General features: G+C 38.5%; 2 protein-coding genes across 3 annotated transcripts in view; one reads left to right on the top strand and one right to left on the bottom strand.

Moving 5' to 3' along the window:
• The window catches only part of LOC125241944 (cryptochrome-1-like), a 42220-nt gene extending 35525 nt beyond the window's left edge, over positions 1-6695 (top strand). Inside the window, exons 7-10 of the mRNA XM_048150657.1 lie at positions 2329-2469; positions 3061-3212; positions 4449-4651; positions 5582-6695. Coding sequence (XP_048006614.1) covers positions 2329-2469; positions 3061-3212; positions 4449-4651; positions 5582-5895 — 810 coding nt within the window. The 3' untranslated portion in view covers positions 5896-6695. The remainder of the gene's footprint in view (positions 1-2328; positions 2470-3060; positions 3213-4448; positions 4652-5581) is intronic.
• A 526-nt stretch (positions 6696-7221) lies between these two features.
• On the bottom strand, positions 7222-22572 carry LOC125241632 (U7 snRNA-associated Sm-like protein LSm10). Of its 2 annotated transcripts, XM_048150195.1 has the most exons (4): positions 22445-22572; positions 21240-21398; positions 19650-19767; positions 7222-7504 (listed from the first exon to the last, which is right to left on the bottom strand). In XM_048150195.1, the coding sequence occupies exons 2-4, from the start codon at positions 21386-21388 to the stop codon at positions 7349-7351; spliced, it is 423 nt and encodes a 140-aa protein (XP_048006152.1). In that variant the 5' UTR covers positions 21389-21398; positions 22445-22572; the 3' UTR covers positions 7222-7348. The 2 variants fall into 2 exon arrangements, with proteins under 2 accessions (XP_048006152.1, XP_048006153.1); XM_048150196.1 differs by lacking the exons at positions 21240-21398; positions 22445-22572 and adding an exon at positions 19852-19941.
• Positions 22573-24794: the final 2222 nt, after the last annotated feature.

The following is a 24794-nucleotide window of genomic DNA, read 5'->3' as shown; positions in this document are numbered from 1 at the left end:
TTTAGATTTTTTTTCATTCTGAGTTTAGTCTCTGTTAAGGGGACGGTAAGAGATGGCTTTATTCTATATCAGATGGCAATTTTTCAAGAGCATCGACATATTACTATTTTTTGTATGGTTAATGTCATATGGCGCGTGTAGTAAGCTATGTAGGCTACTACTGAATCAGTGAGCTCCATCTTAGACTGTCTTCACTTTCCACTAGGTGCGACTAGGGTCAATCGCCGATCAGTCCATAAAAAGAAACAATTCTTTCTAAACTCTAACTAGAGGAATTTCGTCTGCTTCTGCAAGAACTTTACTGGGCTAGTTCTAAAGGATCCTAGACTTAATCTTACATGTAGTATGTGTGTGCTTACTGGAGGTTTAAAATGGTGGGAAAAACTCGTATGTATATGTATTATAATTACTCGCGGAGATTCCGCACATTTATCTGATTGCGATAAGACGCTTGAACCGAACTGCAGCAGTTGGGTAACTGAACGTTAATTTTGTTCAACAGTAAGTGGTACTTACTTTTATATTTTTAGGTAAGCCTAATACAGTAAGGCCGTTTTCACATTATCCGATCCGATATCGGGTGTCGGACCGACATCCTACACCCGATAAACGCTTCCGATAATGTCGGATGTCGGTCCGATAAAACGCATTGTTCCAAATGATTTTGTATAAAAAAATATTGTAAAAAAAATTTTATATTTAATAATTATAAGCACTATATTTCAAATATTTTATTGTAAAATTAAAATAACGAGCATAAAAAGACTCAAGTGTGTGCAGGTAAAATAAATAATTTTACATTTAACTATATCTACTAAAACATGAAACAATTAGTATCCGCAATTCGGACCGATGAATTACAATCTTTTTTTTTCAACAGAAATTCATCATTAACAGCTGTTTAATAGACGCCATTTTTGTCACTCACACTACTACAAACGTATACCTACATTATATACGCACACATACAAATATTATCGGCCGACAGCTGGCGGGGGGTCCGGCATGCCAAAAATGTCGGAAGCGTCCTGTCGATATCGGCAGTTCGATGGTGCCTCGGACAAAAACTGTTGTAGGAAAGTGCCATCTGCATTAAATCCGCAATTTTTGCGTTTTATATCGTTTTTTAGTAATAATGATCTATCAAATACATAAATAAAGACCTGGAAGCGCATAAATCTTACATTTTACATCCTTCCTACACCCGATATCGGATCGGATAATGTGAAAACGGCCTAACGGTCAAAAGTTTGCGTTCTCTTGTTTTCGGTACAAATTAATACCTACTTTTGAATTAACTGCGGTTCGGTAGTCGAAATATGTTTTCAACATTGATGTCTGAACCGTAATAACTCTTATAACTCTTTGACACATGCCATCTGATGTGACATATTCTGTATACCTACCTAAGGATGCTTATAAAGATAAGCTTTATCGAAGTCGAATCGAGTTACTGAATATATATTATATATTTTTTTATTTAATCTTTATTGCACAAATACAATAAAAAAACACAAATGGCGGACTTAATGCCTAACGTCATTCTCTACCCGTCAACTATCGGACCAAACAGGTAAGGAAAAAAAAATCTGTCGTTTTGAGAACCTCCACATTTTTTGAAGTCTGTTAAAAATCGAAAACAACTAATATAGGTACAGTCAAGTGTAATTATATGGGTGCGTACAACTTATCAAAAATATGTCCCATAGCACTTTATGTCGGCGGAATAAGGTCTCGGTACATATTTTTGAGCGGATAAAATCGATACGTATTTTTGCACTTGACTGTACATCAATTCTTGATCAAATCTGCGTGTGTCTCACTCCGTCATTTCATTTTGCAAGACCAAAAGTTAAAGACGACCGGTCTGGCGCAGTCAGTAGTGACCCTGCCTGCTGCGCCGCGGTCCCGGGTTCGAATCCCGGTAAGGGCATTTATTTGTGTGATGAGCACAGATATTTGTTCCTGAGTCATGGATGTTTTCTATGTATATAAGTATTTATATATTATATATATCGTTGTCTGAGTACCCACAACACAAGCCTTCTTGAGCTTACCGTGGGCCTCAGTCAATCTGTGTAAGAATGTCCTATAATATTTATTTATTTATTTATTTATTTATTTAAAGATGAAAAATTGGACAGGTAGAGTCAGGCTGATATGTAAGTAATGATTTTGACAGCTCTGCAATGGTTGAGTAAATGTCGCACCGGCGCGGCGAGGCTGTCTAAATCGTTGCCAACTTATCTTGACTGTTAAAGTTCTACGGAAATCATACGTTTACCTTAGAACCTTATTATCGGGGAGCTTATGTCATATAAAATGCAGGGCCAAACTGGATTCCCGTGGATCGACGCAATCATGATCCAGCTGCGCGACGAGGGCTGGATCCACCACCTGGCGCGGCACGCGGTCGCCTGCTTCCTCACCAGGGGCGACCTCTGGATCTCGTGGGAGGAGGGCATGAAGGCAAGCTATCCTATACATATCCACCTATAGCACTCATCAATAGCTCGATTTAGCTATATTTATGTGACCTTATGTGTGTCGTATTCACGTATCCGCAAAATTTTGTATAAAAACCGAAGCAAAAATAAAATTAAAAAAACATCTTGTATGAGGATTCAAAATTTTCAATATGTGGCAGTGACCCCTAAAATGTAACGGAAAATTCTGAAAAAAAAATATTTAAACGTTTTTAGTGGCAGAGAACAATTTTAGGGGGTGAGACATAGAACATTTAACTTTGATGAAATAAGCAACACCCTAACCTATAGTTGTTGCTTGCTACCGATTACACCAAGGGTCTCCAAACTTTTTTACCTGCTTGCCTTATTGCAGCCCAGAAAATTTCGAGCGGGCAATTGGGTCCCAGCAGACCGGATTGAAAGGCCTCGCGGGCCAAATTAAGCTCAACCAGAGTTTGCGGACCCTTGTACTACACTATCCACTAACAACGCCAAAGACCACGTTATGGCACTAGCTTGTTAATTTCCAGAGGTATTCTGGGGTGTGTGTGTGTTCGGCGGCGGAGTAATAGAGCGGCGTCGCGCCTTGCAGGTGTTCGACGAGCTGCTGCTGGACGCCGACTGGTCGGTGAACGCTGGCATGTGGATGTGGCTCTCGTGCTCCTCCTTCTTCCAGCAGTTCTTCCACTGCTACTGTCCCGTGCGCTTCGGACGCAAGTCCGACCCCAACGGAGATTTTATCAGGTGGGTGAAACTTTTTCTTGTACCTACTTCTTATTATGGTTATATTATTGGTCACTGAACTTATTAATTTCTCGTTCAGTATTAATACTAGGTTACGATCAAAGACATGTAACTCCGTATAGACGGATAAAGTCTAAGAAAAAAATGTACCTCAAAGCCATAGAGAAAAGGTACGGTGGCCTAGATGGCGTTACACCTTTGGGGAACACTCGGCTAGATGGCGCTAATATTAATATTTGACATTTTAGCACATATCAAGCTAACAATATGGGCCAAATTGTCAAAACTGAGGTTCAAAAGTTTTAAGCCTGTGTCGAGAGATGGCAGTCTGTGCCCTGTGATTACACATTTTACTCTGCCAGTGACTCTCTATAATACTCGATCCTCTTTGGTTACGATCCAAGTCCGGAAAAGGGGAAGTTCGAACTACCTAACGTACTTTATGTACCTATGTCGAAACTTCAAAGGGCCATATGTATGTAATGTACTGAAAAACGTCGTACAATAGGTACTAGTGCGTAGAGGAAACTCGTAATTTGTGTCGATTTCAAACACTTCCTTCGATGTCGTGTCGATTTAAAAATTTCCACACTTGTATGTACCTACTATTGTTTTTCTAAACATACGAAATATTATAAAAAGAACACACGTGTTTGTAGTATTCAATTGTTATTACATGATTCGACGCATTGTGACAAACTAACATGCCCAATAATCTTGTACATACCTAATCCAATTTGTCCATATGAAGAACAGACTAATCCGTTTAGTAGCTTGTAGCTCCTACATATTAATAAAATACCGATACAATAACCCACTATTGTCGACGAGTATTTGTAAGTTGAATATGTGTATTTTTGAGATGCATATTAACCGGCTATGATAGCTTAAGAACGCGTGCAACTCTACTGTCACTAGACGCAGTTTAAAATGTAACTTAAGGTGTAAATTTTTAATTATAGAAAATTTTTCATAATATACATATTTCTCACAACATTTAATATCCACTGACCACAAATGTCAGAAGGGCGCTGTTATTCTGATGTATGGGGTGACAGTTTAGTTTAGTACAAACTGTACAAAGACATATGAAGATAATAATTGTAATGAAATTCCGCAACATGGCGTACTCATCATATTTCTGGTCAGGCTTTACAGAGAACGTATGTTAACCCCACCTAACGTTACCAATCTAAATCGAACTCGCCACTAAAATGTACTTGGTGTGCGTTCCAGAAAATACATTCCAGTATTGAAGAAGATCCCGACGCAGTACATCCACGAGCCGTGGCTGGCGCCCGAGGCGGTGCAGGTGGCGGCGCACTGCGTGGTCGGCCGCGACTACCCGCTGCCCATGGTGGACCACAGCAAGGCCTCCAAGGTCAACATCGAGCGCATCAAGCAGGTCTACGCGCAGCTCGCCAAATACTCACCGCATGGTAAGGAACTGATTCCTTTGGTCTAGCGTACCCCTGAAATGTATGGGCCTTTTAGGCTTAAAACTAGATGACGCTGTTTCGTAGCCTGGAAGTGACAAAATCATATTTTCCCCTAAATATTTTTGCGTATTTTTATTTTTTATAAGAACAAATGAAATGCTTCTTTATTTTAATATCATGATATCGCGTCAATACACATTTAATAAAAAACAATTGTGGGCATTATCAGTGTAGTTATGATAGTATTTAATAAGTGGCACTAAAAAATTGAGGTACGATTCTTAGTATGAAAATTGTAAATCCAGATATATACGTCATCCTTGGTATTATTAAAATAATTTTTCTATCCTTCGGCCGGAAAGCGGGCAAATTTTAGGCCGCTGCGCTTAACGAAGGTACCGCTTCTCGACTCCGTCGAAGGGAAAAATAGTATACACATCTTGGCCAGTAAATAAAAAAGCCTCAGATCACATATTTGTCAACCTCGGGTCCGCCTAGGCGGACAATTAAATGTGCGCTGAGACTATGAGATAAAATTACTACCTGCGGCCCATTTCTCGAAGCTTTAAGTTACAATTTGCAAGTGGTAGTGAATGTCTAATAAGACAAGTTGGAAAGAGACTGCCGCTTGTAACTTGTAGCTTTCAGTTTTGAGAACTGGGCCACTGATGTAGATTGTAGACTCGAGTATGGTTGTGTAGTCATTCTTTTAGTATTTCGAAGATTACATAATAGCCCTCCTGGGGCTCTAATCACTTATACTACTTATTTTAATTAACAAATGCTATAAGTATTTCTGCGGTCTCTGGCCTGTATAATGCTATGTCTACAGATGCTCGCCGCACGCTTTCAAACCCTTCGCAATGCTCGGGGTGCGACAAGCCAAGTGACTAGTTTGTAAATAATTAGTGGTTTATCTGTTTTACATAGGTAACGTCCTGAATCCAAACAGTGTCCCGCGACCTAACGCGGTGCTGTCGTCGCCGAGCCCTTCTTCTATAATCGCGAGCATCAACCAGTCCAACTACCTGTGCAGCAAGTCTCCCGATCCGTCGCAAAACTCGCAAACTCAACAAGGAAAGACATTCAAGGAAATCCCAAACTACAATGACACCAATAGGGCTCTGCGGCCCCAGAAGGTTGGCTCGCCTAAACCACCGCCCTTCAAAGAAATTGTAATTGTTCCCATAGTACAAAAAACTAATGTGAATAACGAGAATGTAGCAGAAGGCAGGGCTCAATGAGCAATCATAGAGGACGTGCGATGCTATCCGGTTCGCCCTTAAAATGATATGTGCCGTAACACATATGAAAATGCCGACAGATTCTGGCTTAATATATCAACAAAAGACAAATCCTATTGCTGTACTCGGCAATTAGTAATATGATTAGGTATGACTGTCGGTCCGAATCCTAAGCCTGGTCAGGCAGATCTGTACCTAGTGATTATACACGAATCTGTTCTATATGCGCTGCATTGGAATTATATGCGCACTAGCGTGGCCTCAATCTTGACGGCGGAGTAGCAAGTGCGTGTAGTTGGGTTATAAGCAAATCGAAAACAGTGGTCGCTGTTCTCAGGTTGAATTCTATACAAATTATTGGCAACTTCTAAACCTATTCTCTTAATGTTGCTAAAATTAAACATTGAATATTTTTAAGTAGAAAACTGGAAACACTTTGTTGCTTTATATATAAACTAGCGACACGCCCCGGCTTCGCACGGGTACTATACATGTAAACCTTCCTCTAGAATCACTCTATCTAGTTAAAAAAACCGCATGAAAATCCGTTGCGTAGTTTTAAAGATTTAAGCATACATATGGACATAGGGACAGAGAAAGCGACTTTGTTATATACTATGTAGTGATGATGTATGTAAGTACCAGGAGAGCACCACTACTGACGTGCAGTAAACAACTTTTCAGCTGCGATACTTTAATTAAGTGTAACTTTTGTACGTGTCTCACATTTTATGTATTTTGATGTACCTAATTGGCGTTAGGAAAGTAAGAAATTATATAATAAATGTTTAAAAATCCAATTTATAGTTTAATTGTTAGTAAACATAAACGTTTAGCATGCTATTTTAACACTGTCTTTTCAAAGCTGACACAAATGATATCGGTATGCGGTGCTAACTGTCGAGTGGATTTTATGTGATAGAGACGTACGGAAAGAAGAGTCGTGGAATGTATGGAATCCAATAATCAGCAACTCTTTCTGTCCGAACAGACTACTTTCATTCACTCATTCGTTCCGGCTCTTGTGATTGGCCGATAATTTCATACGTACGCCATATAACACTCTAATGTATGATTTCCTTCATTTTAGAAAAATTGACCATAGGCAATGGATTTAAGACCTGTGGATGGTGTGGACTCTGTGCCAACCTTCAGCGTTCCAGCTTGGTTCAAGCTTTATAAATCGAAAGGATAAAAAGGAGGTAGTCAGGTCGTCGGAATACTGTATGTTCAACAGTTATATCAGTTCAGAATTAAATTATTTCTTCAGATCATTAGTCTTTGGTGGTTAACAGAGCGTGAGTAATTGTAATTTCAAACAAAATATAAATACTTCATCACTATTTTATTACATGACCTTTTAAAAAACATTAATCAGAGTGTGATAACAAAGAGAGAGCTATTTACATATAGTGAGATGAATACAACAGATGAACTTATCTAAACATGGGCGTCAGGAGTCCGTAGTGTCTTGCAGTCTGGCCACGGTTTCCATATGAAGTTTGAGGGCTTTCTTGGCTTTTCTAGATTTTCGTACTTGCTCGTTTTGATTTCTAGGTTTAGGAGCTACTTTTCCTAGTTCTGTTTTGATAGCATCCCTTGCCGCCATCTGGTTTAAACAATTATTAATATTACTTACTAGAAGACATCGAGATATTGGTATGTATGTACAGCTTGGCAAAGAGTTGAAGTAAAAAAAAATGGGCAACATCGTAGTGTCGTCCCATTTCATACATATTTGATTAGAAAGGGACGACACTAAAATGTTGCTACTTTTTCATTACTATTCTTTTTGCCAGGTGTACTATATACATAGGAAATACATTTTACCCGAAAAACGATTCCTAAGTCGTATGAGTGTCGTGGAAAACGTTTGACGATATTTATTGCCAATGTAATATTAATTTAAGGGGGCACTAACCGACCATCCAGTGGCGCCCTCTGTAAGTGGCGGACTGTGTTTTGTTAAAAATCACCTCACACCTTAGGGTCTTATAAAGATAGAAAATATATTCCTAAATTTTCGTTTTTTATAGGTTTATATTATATGATCAAACGAGCTTCGCAAGCGAAGTTCGATCGATATTATATGACTCGCTTCATTGTTCGATATAATTATTAAGTTTACATTATTGTAGTTTATTTAATCTACTGGCACCATATTGCACGCTTATTTTAGAGATTTATAAAAAATAAGTATTTCAATTGCCTCTAAACCTTCCCCCCCACCCTCAGGTCGGTGTCAACCGGCGGTGGCATCCTCATTATTTTCAGAGATTATTCCAAGCAAAACTTTGGAATCTGGGTGTATCGGGAGGGAGGGTAATTATATCTTCCAATGAAGCGAGTCGATCGAACTTCGCTGGCGAAGCTCGTTTGATCATATATTATATTTCCTCGCTTCATTGTTCGATATAATTATTAAGTTTACATTATTGTAATTGTTTAGAGACAAAGTTTTGCGGATGGCAATTGTGAAAACAAAATTAAATATTTATCATTCAATTTTGTTACATAATTATTACTAAACACTAGCAATTACATAATTATGTAATTTATACACAAGATCAGTCTTATTCAGTAACACAGTTCATAATTAATTATAGCAAACTGATCTTGCAAATAGGTCTTCGTCAACTATTTGACGATGGCAGAATTTAGGAAATATTTGCGAGGTTGAGGTCCAACCCGCAGTTTTTCTGATAATGTCAAACATTGACCCCTGCCGAAACGGCAGTAGACGTGGTAGCATGGCGAGTGCCTGTGTCACCTGTGTGCACTAAATGTTGCCACGTCCATCCCGATCTCCGCTAGTACTTGTTTTATCCACCTGCTTATTGACTGTGTCATCGCGTCCCTGTGAGGGCGCTTCGCAGTTAATAAGAGGTGTTCTGAGTTCGGAGGCCCTTTTATCGCTTGTTAGAGTGAGATACTCGCGAAGGACCGAAGTCGCGCGACACGTTTCTTTAAGGTACGAAAGGAACAGTATAAGTATGTCGGGGCAGATGGTTATATCTGACACGATAATTTTTACTCCATTTGGGTAGTGTATATTCACTCATTTAATCAGTAAGAATGTTGGCACGCGATGGGCTGTGCATAATGCCAATAATACGACAAGCTTTTTAGTACCTAGGTAATCTGCTCTATAGTCGTATTTGGATACCATTCATCAATGTAATCCAATACTATTTTTGGATCCCAAGAGTGAGTAAGTATATTTTGGAAAATTAGGTCTCATTTTAAATGTGCGTTTTAACAGGGGCGGCTCACTCCGCGATTCTATCGCCGCGCTACAAGTACATGCTGGCGGCCGCGAGTTCGCGGCCTAATCAGGGGTTGCGCGCATTCTCACGGAACGCACGTTTGTACTTTCCATTGTTACTTTACGTCGCAAATATTTTTTAAGGTTCATATGGGATGTCCGCGTGTGGAATGGCTAATAATACTTAGTTAAATAGCCATCATGAATAAAATAGGACAATCTTACGCAGATCTACTATTGATTGTCCCACGGAAAAGTTAAATAAGGCTTGCGATGTTGGGACTTAAACAAAAATATATAAATATTGTATACAATACCTAGAGAGTAGGTACCCTTAACTTGACTATACTAGTATAATATTTTATCTGAGTATTAATTCCTTTTTCCCCTCACTAGCTCGGAAACACTTGTTTTGTCCTTTAATACCAGCGGGTAAAAACGCATTTTATCCACTAGTGGGTAAAGTAATTTGAATTTGAATAAAGTAAAATTTACTGCTTTAAAATTGATAAAAGTAGGTGAATCTAGAAATAAAGATGATTTACCACCTGTGGAACTACTGGAAGCAGTGATAAACGCATTTTTTGCGTTGTAGTTTCCTCGCTATAGTCAGGGGAAAAGTTTTGTGTTACACTCGGGTGCAAATGTATTTTACTTCTCGTGTGTTAAAAAACTGGCAAGTTCAGGATTCTATTCTCGAACCACTCGCTTCGCTCGTGGTTCAACTATAGAATCCTTTCACTTGCTCGTTTTTCAATTCCACACTCGGCGTTAAAATACAACTTTGCCCCCTTGTATAACAAATAGCTATTAATCCATAGGCAACCCTATCGTCCGACGCTGCGAACGTGCGGCTCGTTTCTTTGTTAGAATTTTGTAGGCATTTAAAAAGGCGGCATTTTGTGAACATCAAAGCAGTGGGCCTTCTGTACTTGTACTATTATATATTCTGTGGTTTTAACAAACGTTTAACATGTTCTTTTTTTTTTTTTGGTCCTGAGAAACAGGGATAATGCTGACCTTATGATTGTTTATGGATCCATAATATGACGATCCTGCGTTAAACTGGTCCGTTAAAAATCTTAGAATTAACTTAATCGAACTACTAAAAACGTTTTGATCGAGTTGTGATTTGTGATCAAAATGTCCACCATAGTTTAAACCACGTTTAAACGAAACGTTGTATTGCTGAACGGTATTTTTAGAAATAGATGCGATCACATGAAGTTTCCTCAGATAACCTTTACCGGAGAGCACCGCTGCACCCAGGAGAAGGCGCTTGTGGAACGGATTCCTAGTGCTGTGATCAGAACAGACCTTCGTAAATAATATCGGATTTTACTAGTGACATTAACAAAGGAAACTACGCTTGGGATTGCCAGACGGGGAAGCTAAACTTCCTGTTACTTTGTCATAAATTATCTTTTTTAAAGATTTTAAAATGATCGGCAATGGAGGAAAACTATAAAAGTCTAGTGTAAAAGCATCTACAGCTGATGCATCTGGGTCTTTCCACCATGATAAGTACCTAAGTGTACATTTGGCATTGGAGCGAGAAGAGAAAAGATCAATATCAGGCTCACCAGCAGTATACATTATGCGTAGCAGTATAAAACGCTTCATGAGATAGTTCCCATTCAGTATCGAGATTCACATTTCGTGATACCCGATCTACTTCTATATTGTCTTTCGTATATTTAATATTTATATACGATGCAAAAAAACCAAAGGTTTCGCTTCTTCGCACCACTGCCAAATCCGTCTGAAAGGGTCGTTCAAATTTCGAAATTGAACGTTGCCCATGCGATTTTCATCGCTTATATCAGTTATAGCTTTCGTATTGTCTATACGAATTAATATAAAACAGTCACAACGACGGTCATTAAAGAAATATTAAGAGGTAAACATACTGTTAACATTTCCAATTGGTTTATGTGGAAAGCTTTTTCCTCGGATCTCGACGCTCCGTGTGCAAGAGAATATAATATTCATCACCCAGTTCGGATCATTTAATATTAGTTTCGGTAATTTAATTTTCTTATTATAGTTTGGGTCGCGTTGCAAGGCTAGAAATTTTTGGCGTTCTAGAATTTTAGTATAATATAGCCACCCAAATTTAGCTGCAGGGCATGCGTCAATAAGTACTCCGATCAGTTGAGATAATTCTCTAACGGAACAAGAATGTAGTGACAGAGATTTTCTAACCATCACGTCGATTTTTCTCTCATTTTTCCCGTAGGTAAAAAAAATCGACTGAGTTGAACATAAAACCTAAGTCTCGACAAACCTGTCGCAGTTTTAATGTCCTATTAGTATAGTTTATGACTAGGGTTTCTGATTTCTCGACCTATTTGAAGTCTCGAGTTTCGAGAAATCTCGAGCCCAAAGTCTCGAGTCTTCTCGAGTCTTTTTTTATAAATGGTAAAATTTTGGTAAAATAATAAACAACAATATGATTAGTAGTTTTTATTGCACCACACTATGATAAAAAATGCGTAACAGCAATAAAAATCTTCTTTGAAATAATCATAAATCAAATTTTAACAAGAAAACTACAATTATAGTCTTGAAAATAACACCTAATCCTTTAACTTCCCCGCCTGTGAACGGTTTAAGTAAATTAAAATGTAATGTACTACATCATAATATCATTGAAATTAAACGTTTAAAATAACTTCTTCTTCCTCGTTTCCTCATTGCTGAGGATTGCGACCACAAGTAGCGTGTCTCCATTGAACGCGGTCATAAGCAGTGTGGACTGCACAGTATACGCTGCCGCCACACGATTTCTTCACACAGTTAGACCATCTCTTACGAGCCCCACCCCAAGAATGTTTACCATTAATTGACTGATTGAATGTTCGCCATATTATGCATTGGTGCTCTCATAATGTGTCCGAAAAATCTGAGGGTCACTCTTGGCATATTTTGGAGAGCCGTGTGGTGATATTCAGTTCTTGCAAAATAGAGATGTTAGTTCTTCTAGCTTTTCAAGTTATACTCGTAGCAGTCTTCGCCAGCACCACATCTCAAAAGCGTCAATCTTAGCCACGTCAAAGCTTTTCAGGGTCCAAGTTTCGGCACCATACATAAATATCGAGATTATCGAGAAGACAAAAGATCGAACTAATCGCACTTTATTTTGACGTCGGATTCCTCTGTTCTTCCAAATCTTGTCGAAGTTAGCCATAGCACTCTTTTATCAATGACCCAAGATACATGAACGCGCTGACTTTTTCGTAATGACGAAGTACTTTTAAATAACACGAGGCTGTCAAAACTAGCTCAAAAAAGTCGCTGCCAGCTTACGTTGGAACGAGAGGTTAGATCGCTTTATCACGTTCCAATTTATGGCCGCCGTTCGACGCCGCAACCACCACCGCGCGATGAGACCGGGCAGAAGGCAAAAAGTTGCATTTCACTTCAAGTCGTACTTTACATTCGGAACTCGAGACGTCTCGAGTACCTGTCATTTTTTTCTCGTCTCGAATGAAGCCGAAATTCTCGAGAAGTCTCGAGTTCGAGACTCTCGAGCAGAAACCCTATAAATTTATGACAAAGCACAAGCATTCTAGTAGGTTAACGTTTACGTTTCGTAAACACTCTATATAAGAGTACCCGACACATAAAATACCCCGCTAAAAAAGACCATAAGACAAAGCCGTAAATTCATTTAAGTTAATAAACTAGGGTTTTCATCTTCAAAATGGACGCTCAGATATTTGCGGCAATGTCTCGCAATAAGAATCAGTGGGTAAGCTTCCTTCAAATCAACTGTAGTCATGAAGTTACCTGTTGGTAAGTATAAGCTTAACAGTTGGTCTGTGGTTTTTCATTTTGAAATGTTCTCTAGGAATAAATTTGTTCAGCTTTTCGAGATTTGGAATAAAACGTTTGGTGTCATTACATTTTTGTGACAAATACGTTCTCGAAATAAAGTGGTCATGCTGTGGGATGCAAGGGACAACTGCATCCAGCTGAATTAAATTTTGGACGTACCTCTATAACGGCTTTTTCACTACTTCTACTTGCCCAATTTATTTGGGGTACAACGTCTTGAAAAACCGGACGTTCAAAAGTTACCGAGCAACTGTTTTTAAGCTAATCTAAAATAACTTCATTTGATGTTATTTTTGACCAGCAATCATAAAAAATATTTTATTTTACCAGCGTGAGGTAACTGACTCATTGTTGAGGAGTGGCACGGGGCTTGCCCTGGCCTGCTGGTCTGGCTGGAGGGTTCGGGGTTGGTTGACTGCTGTCCTTTTCTGGCCTCCCCCCCCCCCTCCCCCCCGCCGTTTTCGACTGGTAACGAGGAGGGCCTGACCCGTTTCCCTGAAACTGGTATTGGTTGCGCGCCGACGTTGTTGTCGAAGTTGATGGAGCCGTGTAGCTCTTTCCCGAATATACAGACTTTTTTATCTGTAGCCATTGTTTCTCAATTACTTTTGAGGCTTTTATTTTTTCCGGGAGTTTACTTCCATAGAGTAAATCGCCCGCATCTTGAATTATGGTCAAGAAGGGTTTTTATAACCTGGGTGTGACAAGCCTTGTACGTGCTTGGGTTTTGCAATAATGCAAGTCTGATAAGATGCGACACCGCTTGTCACTGTCGCTTAACAGCTTGGTAGCAGTGATCTTATATATCATCAGACGTCAATAGAACAGTAATAGCTCGGTTTATGGCTGTAATGCCTACAGTTTATGGCTGTAATGCCTACACCCAACTGGCAGCTGCCACAAACAGCATGGCTGTAATGGCCGCAGAAATTTCTGCATGAAGCATCTAAATGCTTAAAAAAGCGTACAATTTTCGGAGATAAGGTATTCTTTTAATATCTTATCCTTCAAATCTTTGGTAAACCCTTGCGGACTAATGATAACCAAGGGGAGGCTAAGTTACCGTGATTTTTTCCCCAAATATGGGTGTATGGTCGGTATATAGCCTCACCTAAACACGGTAACCAGGTCTGGGTCCAAATCAGGTACTTTTGGAGCTGAATTTTCAGGAGTTGAGCCTGGCGCCGTACCCGCAGGGTGTTGCGTCTTCAGGTAAGATCTCCGGAACATTCTCGATGTATGGAGAATTCGAGTCCTGGTAATCGAGTTGGTTGTCCGGAATGTACCATTTCGGTCTCCGTGACTTCTTGTTCGAGAAAGCAACGATGCTTTCTGAACAGAACAAAAACCAAGCCATAGGTAATTTAGTTTTATAAAAACTAAAATAAAAATAGTACCAAAATTGTGGGTACACTGAGAGAAAATACAACCAGTTTCATGTTCGTTCAACAAATTTTTTGGTTAAAATAGCACCTACGTGCTCTTTGGTTCAAACAACAAGCTACTTGTCATTTGTCAAGCTACTTGTCAACAAGTCGATTTTATAAAAACAACCTGACACATATTGTTTTAAACATACGTTTGGCTGATTCAAACGGATAAACCGCAACAAGTCGAACTTGTTAAATTCACAATGCAAATTTCTCTCAGTATAGATTTCACCCATATGCGCGAATGCGCGTCTTACTTAGTGTTATCTCGCGGATAACATTCAGTAAGTAATGTTCATATCAATGTGTTCGTAATAGAATCACGATGTCTTACATGAGTTATGCCTTCGTGTTGACTCACGGTCAACCCCCAGGCTCGCGTCTTGTTAAAAGTACGCGTTGTGTGATCATCCGTAGATGATGATAAAAATACTAGTCCACTGTTTTTCTTGGTTAGTGCGTTTTACGTTTTACGCTTTGGCATTGCCAACGACCAAGATAAACTTAGTATCAAAAGATAGTGCAGTGGACGCGTGCGTCTGTTGCCGTGCACGAAAAAATAATGAGGATGCCACCGCCGGTTGACACCGACCTGAGGGTGGGGGGAAGGTTTAGAGGCAATTGAAATTTTTTTATAAATCTCTAAAATAAGGGTGCAATATGTTGCCAGTAGATTAAATAAACTACAATAATGTAAACTTAATAATTATATCGAACAATGAAGCGAGGAAATATAATGCTTTATCATCTATATGAAAAAAAAAACCGGCCAAGTGCGAGTCGGACTCGCCCACCGAGGGTTCCGTACAAACTTTCTTTCAAACTACCTAGTAAAAATAATCTCATATTTTTATATAACTCTAATGACTTGACTAGAAGACAAAAGTATAGGCACTAATGAGTATTATTGTCATCATCATCATCATCATCATATCAGCCCTTTATCGCCCACTGCTGAGCATAGGCCTCTCTTCTAGTACGCCACTTGTCCCGGTCCTGAGCTAGTCTCATCCAGTTGTGGCCCGCAATTTTCCGGATGTCGTCCACCCAACGAGCCAACGGATGCCAAGCGCTTCTTACATCTGTGAGCGGCCACCATTCTGTTAACATTTTAGTCCATCTGCCATCACTCTGCCTAGCAACATGTCCCGCCCAACTCCATTTTAGTTTGGTAATGACGAAACCCACGTCTAGCACCTTGGTGCGACGACGGATCTCGGCATTCCTCACCCGATCTTGAATCTTGATACCGAGCATGGCGCGCTCCATGGCTCTCTGTGCAACTCGGATCTTATGCACAGCCTTTTTAGTGAGCGTCCATGTTTCGGCACCGTAGGTCATGGTGGGCAGGACACATTGGTTAAAGAGGCGAGTCTTCAGGCATTGTGGAATGTTAACAGGTTTGAGGATGTCCGCCAACTTGTTGAATGCCGCCCAACCCAGCTGGGTTCTCCTCGAGATCTCCTGCTCCTGGTGTGTTTTGTCAAAAGATAGAATATGTCCAAGATACACGTAATGCTTGACAGACTCTAGCTCTTCGTTCCCCACCATAATGGTTGAGACCGAATCACCAGAGATGTTCGTCATTACTTTAGTCTTGGACATATTCATCTTAAGACCTATCTTCAAAGAAGCATGGTACAGGTCTTCGACCATGCCTTGGAGCTCTTCTAGGGTCTCGGCGAACAATACAATATCGTCGGCAAACCTCAGGTGCGACAAGAAGACACCATGGATGTTGATACCAGTTTCGTCCCATTCAAGCGTTTTTATGACGTCTTCAAGTACCGTCGTAAAAAGCTTGGGTGAAATGGTATCTCCTTGGCGCACCCCCCTACGGATGGATATTGGGTCACTGAGTCTATGAAGCCGGACTTGCATTGTTGCCGAGCTGTATAGCTCCCGGAGCACATCCACATAGCGAGCATCAACTGAGCAGCGATGGAGAGAGTCAAACACGGCCCAATGTTCGACACTGTCGAAAGCCTTTTCGTAATCTACGAATGCCATGCACAAAGGACGGTTGTACTCGTGACTTTTCTCCATAAGCTGCTTTACTACGTGGATGTGGTCGATCGTCGAAAAACCGCTCCGGAAACCAGCCTGCTCGGGAGGTTGGCATTCATCGAGAGTACGAGTAAGACGATTACACAGAACTTTTGCAAATAACTTGTATGTGTGGGAGAGAAGGCTTATGGGGCGATAGTTGTTTAGTTTTGAAATGTCTCCTTTTTTATGCAAGATGGTGACTATGGCTGTTTTCCAGGATTCTGGTGTGCGAGTACCTCTCAAGACTTGGTTAAATAGGTTAACGAGAACTTTGATGACAGGATCACCACCTGCCCGAAGAAGGTCAGATGTAATGCCGTCCTCGCCGGGAGACTTTTCAGCTTTCATCTGATACAGTGCTTTTTTAATTTCACTGGCTATTATTAATGGTATGGGCTCTTCATCATTATAAGGGAATGGGGGTGCTCTGGGATCAGTTGTAGTTATGTGTGGTGCGTTCGTTTGTGATGCATAAAGTGTACCATAAAACTCTTCAACAATTTTAACAATTTCGTCACGGTCGGTTACCAAATTGTTATCATTGTCCTTTAATTTAACTATTTGATTTAATCCTGGTCTTAACTTTCTTCTAAATACTTTTGGCCCTCTGTGATCTTCTAATACGTCAAGAATGATTTTAGTTTTATGTTTTCTTAAATCTTTCCTAATACTTTTGCTAATTCTTTTACTTATTCGTTCGATTTCTTTTTGATCCCTTACAGTTTCATGCCTCAATTGTCTTCTCTCTTCCAATAAGATTAGCGTCTCAGGTGATAGCTTTCCCTCTTTTTTCTGTTGTTTGCTAAGATGTTTCTTTGCTGTTTCCGATAGGGCCTTACTCAACAAACTATTCATATGGTCAACATCAAGGTTCTGCTCTTCCAGCCCCTCGAATTTGTTTTGGAGGTCTAGCCGAAAATCTTCCTGAAGAAAAGCGATATCCTTTGTGTCATATCTTGAAGGAGTGACTATCATCTTTGCTCGCTCTTTCTTCAGGTTAAACCTTAACGTTGCCCGAACCAGCCTGTGGTCACTACCAGCTCTAAAGTTTTTCAGAACAGTTACATCGGTGACTACATCTTTACGAGAACTTATGATGTAGTCGACTTCGTTCTTCGTTTTTCCGTCGGGACTCGCCCATGTCCACTTCCTTGACGCACGCTTTTGGAAAAAAGTATTCATCGCGTAGATATGTCTCCGCTCAAGAAAGTTTACTAGGGTTTGTCCACGGTTGTTACGCAGTCCCAGGCCAAATCTTCCTACAGACCTTTCGGAATCTAACTGTTGCCCAATTTTGGCATTGAAATCACCTACAATAGTGAAATATTGGCACGGACAATCTTCAATAGCTTTTTCTATGTCGTCATAAAAGCTTTCTACTTCCTCATCCGGATGACTAGAGGTGGGGGCATATACTTGGATTATCTTGATGGAGTAGCGTTTGTTGAGTTGTAGTACTACGAAACAAACTCGAGTAGAGATACTCTTTATATTTTTCACTGCTGAAGCGATCTCTTTATGCAGAAGAAATCCAACACCCCCATAGCAACGATCTTCGGGACCTCGGTAGTAGAATAGGTCACCAGAACTGAGCTTAATCAGGTTCTCACCCTTTCTTCTCACCTCCGATAATCCTATTACGTCCCAATTGATATTGTCCAGTGCCAACTGCACCTGAAGCAATCGGTCGTCCGTTCGCATCGTCCTGGCGTTGTAACACGCCAGGGTCAGGGTCGTCGTATTAGCGTGTGAGTGGCAGCCGGATCTCTTCCAGAGATTCTTAGCACCCCCTGCCAAACCGTTACCAAGATTGCTGCCGGATCCTGGGATAGTGAGGCCGCTGGGAACTGAGGGCCGGGTTCTATGCGTACTTTTCATGAAGAGGTAATAAATAGCCTTAAAACGCCACGCTGGCCAGTGCGTCTTGGCGAGTTTATCTTCCTGCCACGTTTGCCTGGAGTAAGTAGTTTATGAACAAGGGTTCATCTACTACTCACTCCAGTTACCGGGGGGACCACGAGGAGGTGTGGACCAGGAATTGGTGCCCAAAATGCATATAACATGAAAAGCGAATGCGGTGAACGTATTTTCTTTTCTAGCCCATATACATTTTGGAAACCCTTTACCCCCCCCCTAGTATTATTGTATATAGCGCCATCTCCCGGTCAATTTGCTAACTAATTTGCGCGACCTGGTTTTTCAGTGATAATTCTTTATAATGTTAACCGATTTAAACAGTTTTTACTTTATTGGACAGAAGATGGTTTACGTAACATTTCGTATTAATTTGAAGTACGATATACATCCGCAAGGGTGGGTAAATTGAAAGTAAAAATCTGAAAAGTTTTTTGTGAATTTAAAAAAAAGTATTCAAAATACAAACACGATTATATTTTTCCTGTAATATTTAGCATAAAACCAATGTTTACTAAAATTTTCATAATTTTTCGTTGGTAAACTTCGGAGATAAGGGGGGGGGAACGGTATTTTTTTTTTTACATTTTCCTTCAAAATTCTTTTTTTTTCCACAACAAAAAAATTATAAAAAATAGCTTATTTACGTTCAATTTGAGCTCTTTCCAACGATACCCCACTTGACCTAGTAACTTGAAATTTACAGTTTGCCCCCCTTTCATTTTGGCCATTTTCTACTATTAAAATTAATATATTTTAAAAAATTATACTTCCTATTTGTAGAGGTTTACAATGTTCATAACTATTCCAAATTTCAAGTTGATAGCATTAGTAGTTCTCGAGATATTTAGGAATGTGACAGACGGACAGACAGACGGACAGAGTCGCACCATAAGGGTTCCTGTTGTACCTTTTTGGTACGGAACCCTAAAAAACGTGTCCAGCATTTGCCGTTTAGACGACAAAGCAAAAAATTTAACCAGACAAATACCAGAAGTGAGGAATCAGTAGGTAGGTGGGACTACAATTTTATTGTGCAAAGTAAATTAATCTGAACCTGTTATAAAACACAGTCCCCTCATGAAAAGTCATCCTACTATATATATCCATAGGTAAGTACATATGTACATACCAACCAAATTTCATGTATAAATATAACGGTTCAGGTAACAATATTAATTTCGTTATTGACATTCGTATACTCATTATTGCATTACCTCATTAGACTTGCATACTTTTTTCTTGGGTCTACTTACATTTTCGGGAATGTGGACGTGTCTGATATTACGACCCTGGATGAATAGATTATCGTAGGCGAACTCGTTGCCTTTAGAGTCGACGAAAACTGATGTTCCAAAAGAAATGTTCATGTACCTAAAACACAGTAACTAGTAGATACAGGATACAATAATATAGATTGAGGATACAGGGTTCAGGGTTGTTCCGTGACTCTATTACCATATATTGTGATACAACAGACTGAATCCAGCTTTATTTCAATCTCTGTCATCAGATTATAGTTTTGTGAATTAAACTGTAAATGCTCACTATATTATTGGGGTGTGTAATGATTGGTATAACTTTTTTTGGTATAGTAACATTTGATATAACATTTGGTATATTTTTAAAGGATTTAATCACTCATTTCACATAATTAACATTTGGTATAACCACAAAAGATCTACTTTTATTTTGTATAATCATTATTTCGTATAACAATTATTTATAATAACCGCTATATGGTATAACTATTTATTGATATACGACTAGTATAATATAACTAGCAAACAGTATAAACATTTCATGAATTAATTTTTTTTTTTAAGGGATCACAGTTCTAACCTAACCTAACCTACTTTTCTGACAATAGATGTGTTTAAGGGTCACAGTTCTAACCTAACCTAACCTATTTTTCTGGTAGCAGCGCGTTGTGTGTAGGGGGTCACAGTTCTAAGTTAATCTACTTTTCTGGTAAATAATGGATCTAATTTATTGTACAATTTTTTTTATTCTAACTGTGCTTTAGAAATAATTAATTTGTGTTATACAATTTATTTATTATCGGAAATAAGCATTATACTAAAAGTATGTTATAATAAATGTTTTTCGAAAAAATGATCATTATATTAAATAAGAATTATACAATTTGTTAGTATATTATTTGTTGTTATATGATTTAATAATTACTTTAAACCAAAACGAATTATATCAAATGATCGTTATAACGACTAAAAATATATCAAAAAAAGTTATATCGATCGATACGCACCCATATTATTGGGGTGGGTATGATCAACTTATAATAAAATTAGTTTTGCTATACAAGATATGGAAACTAGAGATGGGCCGAATATTCGGTAATTATTCGGTATTTGGCATATTCGGCAAGATTTTTAATGTTCGTATTCGGCCGAATAGTTCGGTTACATTGCCGAATATTTACCGAATAAACAAAGTAAATAAATAGCGTGAGTTGTTTCGTAATTCATCGAATAATGACATCCTATTCCAGCATTCTAAGGAACTACCAAAGGGAGTTAAAAATGCGTTGAAATACAAATACAATATATTGTAAAAAAGTAAAAATAACATAGTTTAAGAAACAAAATCCAAAATTGTCTTATGCACTAAATTATAGGAACATTAAGAGCCTTTAGTAAGATAAATGTACCAGATGATACATTACCAATCATTGAAAAGTTTTTAAAACTAAGCCAGAATTTAAAATACAGCAACCAAATATTCGGCCAAATGTTCGGTTTGGTAACAGCTGAACCGAATGTTCGGCCGAATATTCGTATTCGGCCCAACTCTAATGGAAACATACTACAATGTATTTAACATACCCATCAACTAAGATGACTTCTCCACAGACATGGCTGTCATGTCGTAAATCTACAGTTATATTTTGCCCCTCAAGAGCTTTTACCAAACAAAGTAAAGTATTGTGATAAAAAAATTGCTCTTTTGCTGTCCCAACAAAATGTTTCAACATTGCGTTTTTCCTGAAAATAAATGCCTTAATAAAACTGAGGGTTTATTCAATATTTCCCTGTCTCAGACTAAAAACCGGTTACCACTTATGCAACCAAGAACCCGCCTGGTGGGCACTCATGAACCTTGCTCAGATGCTGGAGAACCCGCTCACCATACAAACAGGCGGTTATAAATTAAAACCAGCTTCTGATATAGTGCACAATTTTGTGTCTGGTAATGAAAGATTTAATTGGTTAGTTTCAAATTGAACACCAGTGCTGCAATAATTAACTCATACTTAACGATACATCATTTAAGATCTTTTGGCCCAGTAAACATATTAAACTATTATAAGTAATGAGAATGCTTAAAAAAGCATGCTGTACAATGCAATTATTAAAGGTTATGGTGCACATGGTAACAACACTCATCATATTAAAACCTGTTCTTGTTTGAGTTATATTCTTCTTCTTTAGTAGTAATGATAGTGATAGGAATTGACAATGTTTCATTTCGGCCTATACAAAGGGAAAACCAATATTGGAAATATAATAAATAAACATTTACATAGTTACACAAATTTAATATCACATCAACTATTGCTATCTCATTTGAAGTCTGGAAGTTCTAACGACATATACTTATTTTAATATCACCATCTTTACATCTGGTTTTGATTTCAATTCAAGCTCAGCCCGAGTCAGTTTCCATTCATCATTGATCTTTTCAGCCCAAAAACTGTATGTGCCTCTATCTTTAGGGCCCGAAACAGGAACTTTAAATCTAGCAGATTTATCATCTGAGAAATTATTTTCTGCGTCAGTAATTTTAAAACGTTTATCTTTAATCGGTTCTCCTAAATAGTACACTGCTCCAGCATGAGTTCTCAACGTTTTTAGTGCGTTTCTGTAATATTCGTAGTCTCGGACCTTGTCAATTAACCGGTGTTGTAGATAAAATCCTGTAGTGCTGACTATTATGCCACCCCAGGCAGCTATTTGAACTAAAGTTCTATTCGATATAGTCATTTTAATAATGCACCAAACTTGCTGGTTTAACTTTTAAGAAAGAGTACCTGGTGCCAAATTTGGCTTGCCAAACTCTGCAACAAGCGGGCAGGTGATTTTCGGTGTAAACCACTTTCTAATAATAAATTAAATCATGTATAAATTATTTCCCCGGTCAGCACACGACACGCTTCGATTCGCTTCGATCTTCAAATCAAAATAATATGACATTTACACATGACAGATTGTTTTTTTTTTATCATGTGACTTGGGCCAAAACATTAAGTTTGTCTTGCCGATAAGAGCAAGTATACATCACATGAAAGATGATATTTATAATTTCATTTTGCAGCGTATTAACAAATACTATGTAAACTCTACGAGTTAATACGTGCAGCTCGGTGCCGAAGTTGGCAACATGCACACTAGCGCTCCTAGCGGCATGAGTTGATCAAAATAGTTTAGTTTTATACAGCATAAGGCTTTACACAGCATAAAATTATCTGACAAAATGTCTTGTCAGTGTCAGTTTGAACTGTCATTTTTTTTTTTTTATTTAAGACTCGTCTGTGGGGAAAAATGTATAAAAATGTCTCAATTTCTTATTTTTTTTTTATCAAATAATAGTACATCATTTTTTCCATTTTAATTTACTAAAATAAAAGTCTGAACAACTACTTTGATCAACTCGAACCGCTAGATGGCGCTAGTAAAATTGTTGCCGCTCAATTGTATGGGAAACGTTAGAAGCTGCACGTATTATAGTCGGGTAGCGATAGCTTTTGAGGTTTCGATAATATTCACGTTGCTTCTTTTTTGCATATAGTTTTTAGACTATTGATCAAATATAAAAATAATATATTGGGTCGTCCTAGGTACCTGCTTAGCTCGAAATTTAGGTATTTCTGTTTTTAAGCAGTGTTCAGTCAAAGAAATATTCGAGAAGAAATTATTTGTATCTATATAAAAACAACGTGGTTGCCGATGTACATATGCATTTTGGGTCATTTTCATCCATGGGTTTAATGATATTTTAAAAATGTCTAATATACATTATTATATATATATTTTCTTAAAGTGTGTCACATTTTATCCATTGCTTATATATAAAAAAAATTTTTTTTTAATAAAAACCCTGTCAAAGCCTGAAAAAAAATTTCATGTTAATAAGTTGACGTCTATATTATTATAAAATGATATCAAGTCATCATTTTTAATTTGGGTCACTTTCATCCATGGGTTTTCAATATTTGGCAGAATAAAACGCAACGCAATAGAGTAGTATTTTAAATTTTTGCGCTGTGTGGCGCGCAACCGATAGCCAATCAGGTTGGCGCATGCCGCTGGCGCGACGCCGCGCTGTGACACGAGGCGTAGGTACACACTTCTCGTGCGCAGTCATACATAATTTAAGATTGCCAGAGGGTCGGGCTTTGGCGGGATTCTCCCGATTTTTTTGTAAGTCTTCCCAATTAAAACTTATACATAGTATCTAACCTTAAGAACTTTATTACATTAGTAACGAAAACAGACCAATTATAAATGTCGAAAACACGTAAAGGTCTACTATCTAAAATAAACGAAGTAAACTAGCTAAACTATCGTAAATTTTTATTATGGTGCATTAGGGTAATTCCGAATGACAAAAATGCTCTGGTAATTCCGAAGAGGGAATCTTGATATGATGGAAATAATGGTGATTTTTATGTGACTTTCGTAATTGGACGACTTTCGGAATTACCCTAATGCACTATTATTTTACATTTCCCTACGAAATCCTCGAAACTCCAGAACCTTTTGTCCCGATATTGAAGTACCTAATTCGATCCGGCGCTCCTATTCATACACCGTGATTATATTATTGTAACTATTGATTTCAGTTTTTAGTTCCACAATACAGGGTGTAATTTTTATGACGGGAAATATTTATGGATGCAAATGGATACAAAACCCAAAAACAATAAATTGTAACTTGAATATGATTTCCTATATTTTCCTTAATTTTCATTTATAATGGACACGAAGCGCACGGCGGCATAATATATCTGTACACCTTATAAAACAAAGTCCCCCGCTGCGTGTGTCTCTGTGCGCGCGCGTGTGTGCAAACACAGGTGGTGAGACTGCGGTAGCCATTATTGTAATTATCTTATACTATTAAACGAGCAATTCTTGTATATTTATTTATTTATTTATTTATTTATACCGACGATCTCGGAAACCGCTCTAACGATTTCGCTGAAATTTGTTATGTGGGGGTTTTAGTGGGTGAAAAATCGATCTAACATATCCTTAGGTCCCGGAAAACGCGAATTTTCGAGTTTTCACGCGTTTTTCTTCGCGCGCCATCTCGTGTGGAGTAGTTGTACTGTTGAGACAGAAGTCTTTCGGTCGATGTAAGTATTATTTACTTCAAAG

Source organism: Leguminivora glycinivorella, chromosome Z, assembly GCF_023078275.1.
Source record: "Leguminivora glycinivorella isolate SPB_JAAS2020 chromosome Z, LegGlyc_1.1, whole genome shotgun sequence".
NCBI lineage: Eukaryota > Metazoa > Arthropoda > Insecta > Lepidoptera > Tortricidae > Leguminivora > Leguminivora glycinivorella.
The sequence above is the reverse complement of the archived record's forward strand: the minus strand, read 5'-3'. Positions and strand labels throughout refer to the sequence as shown.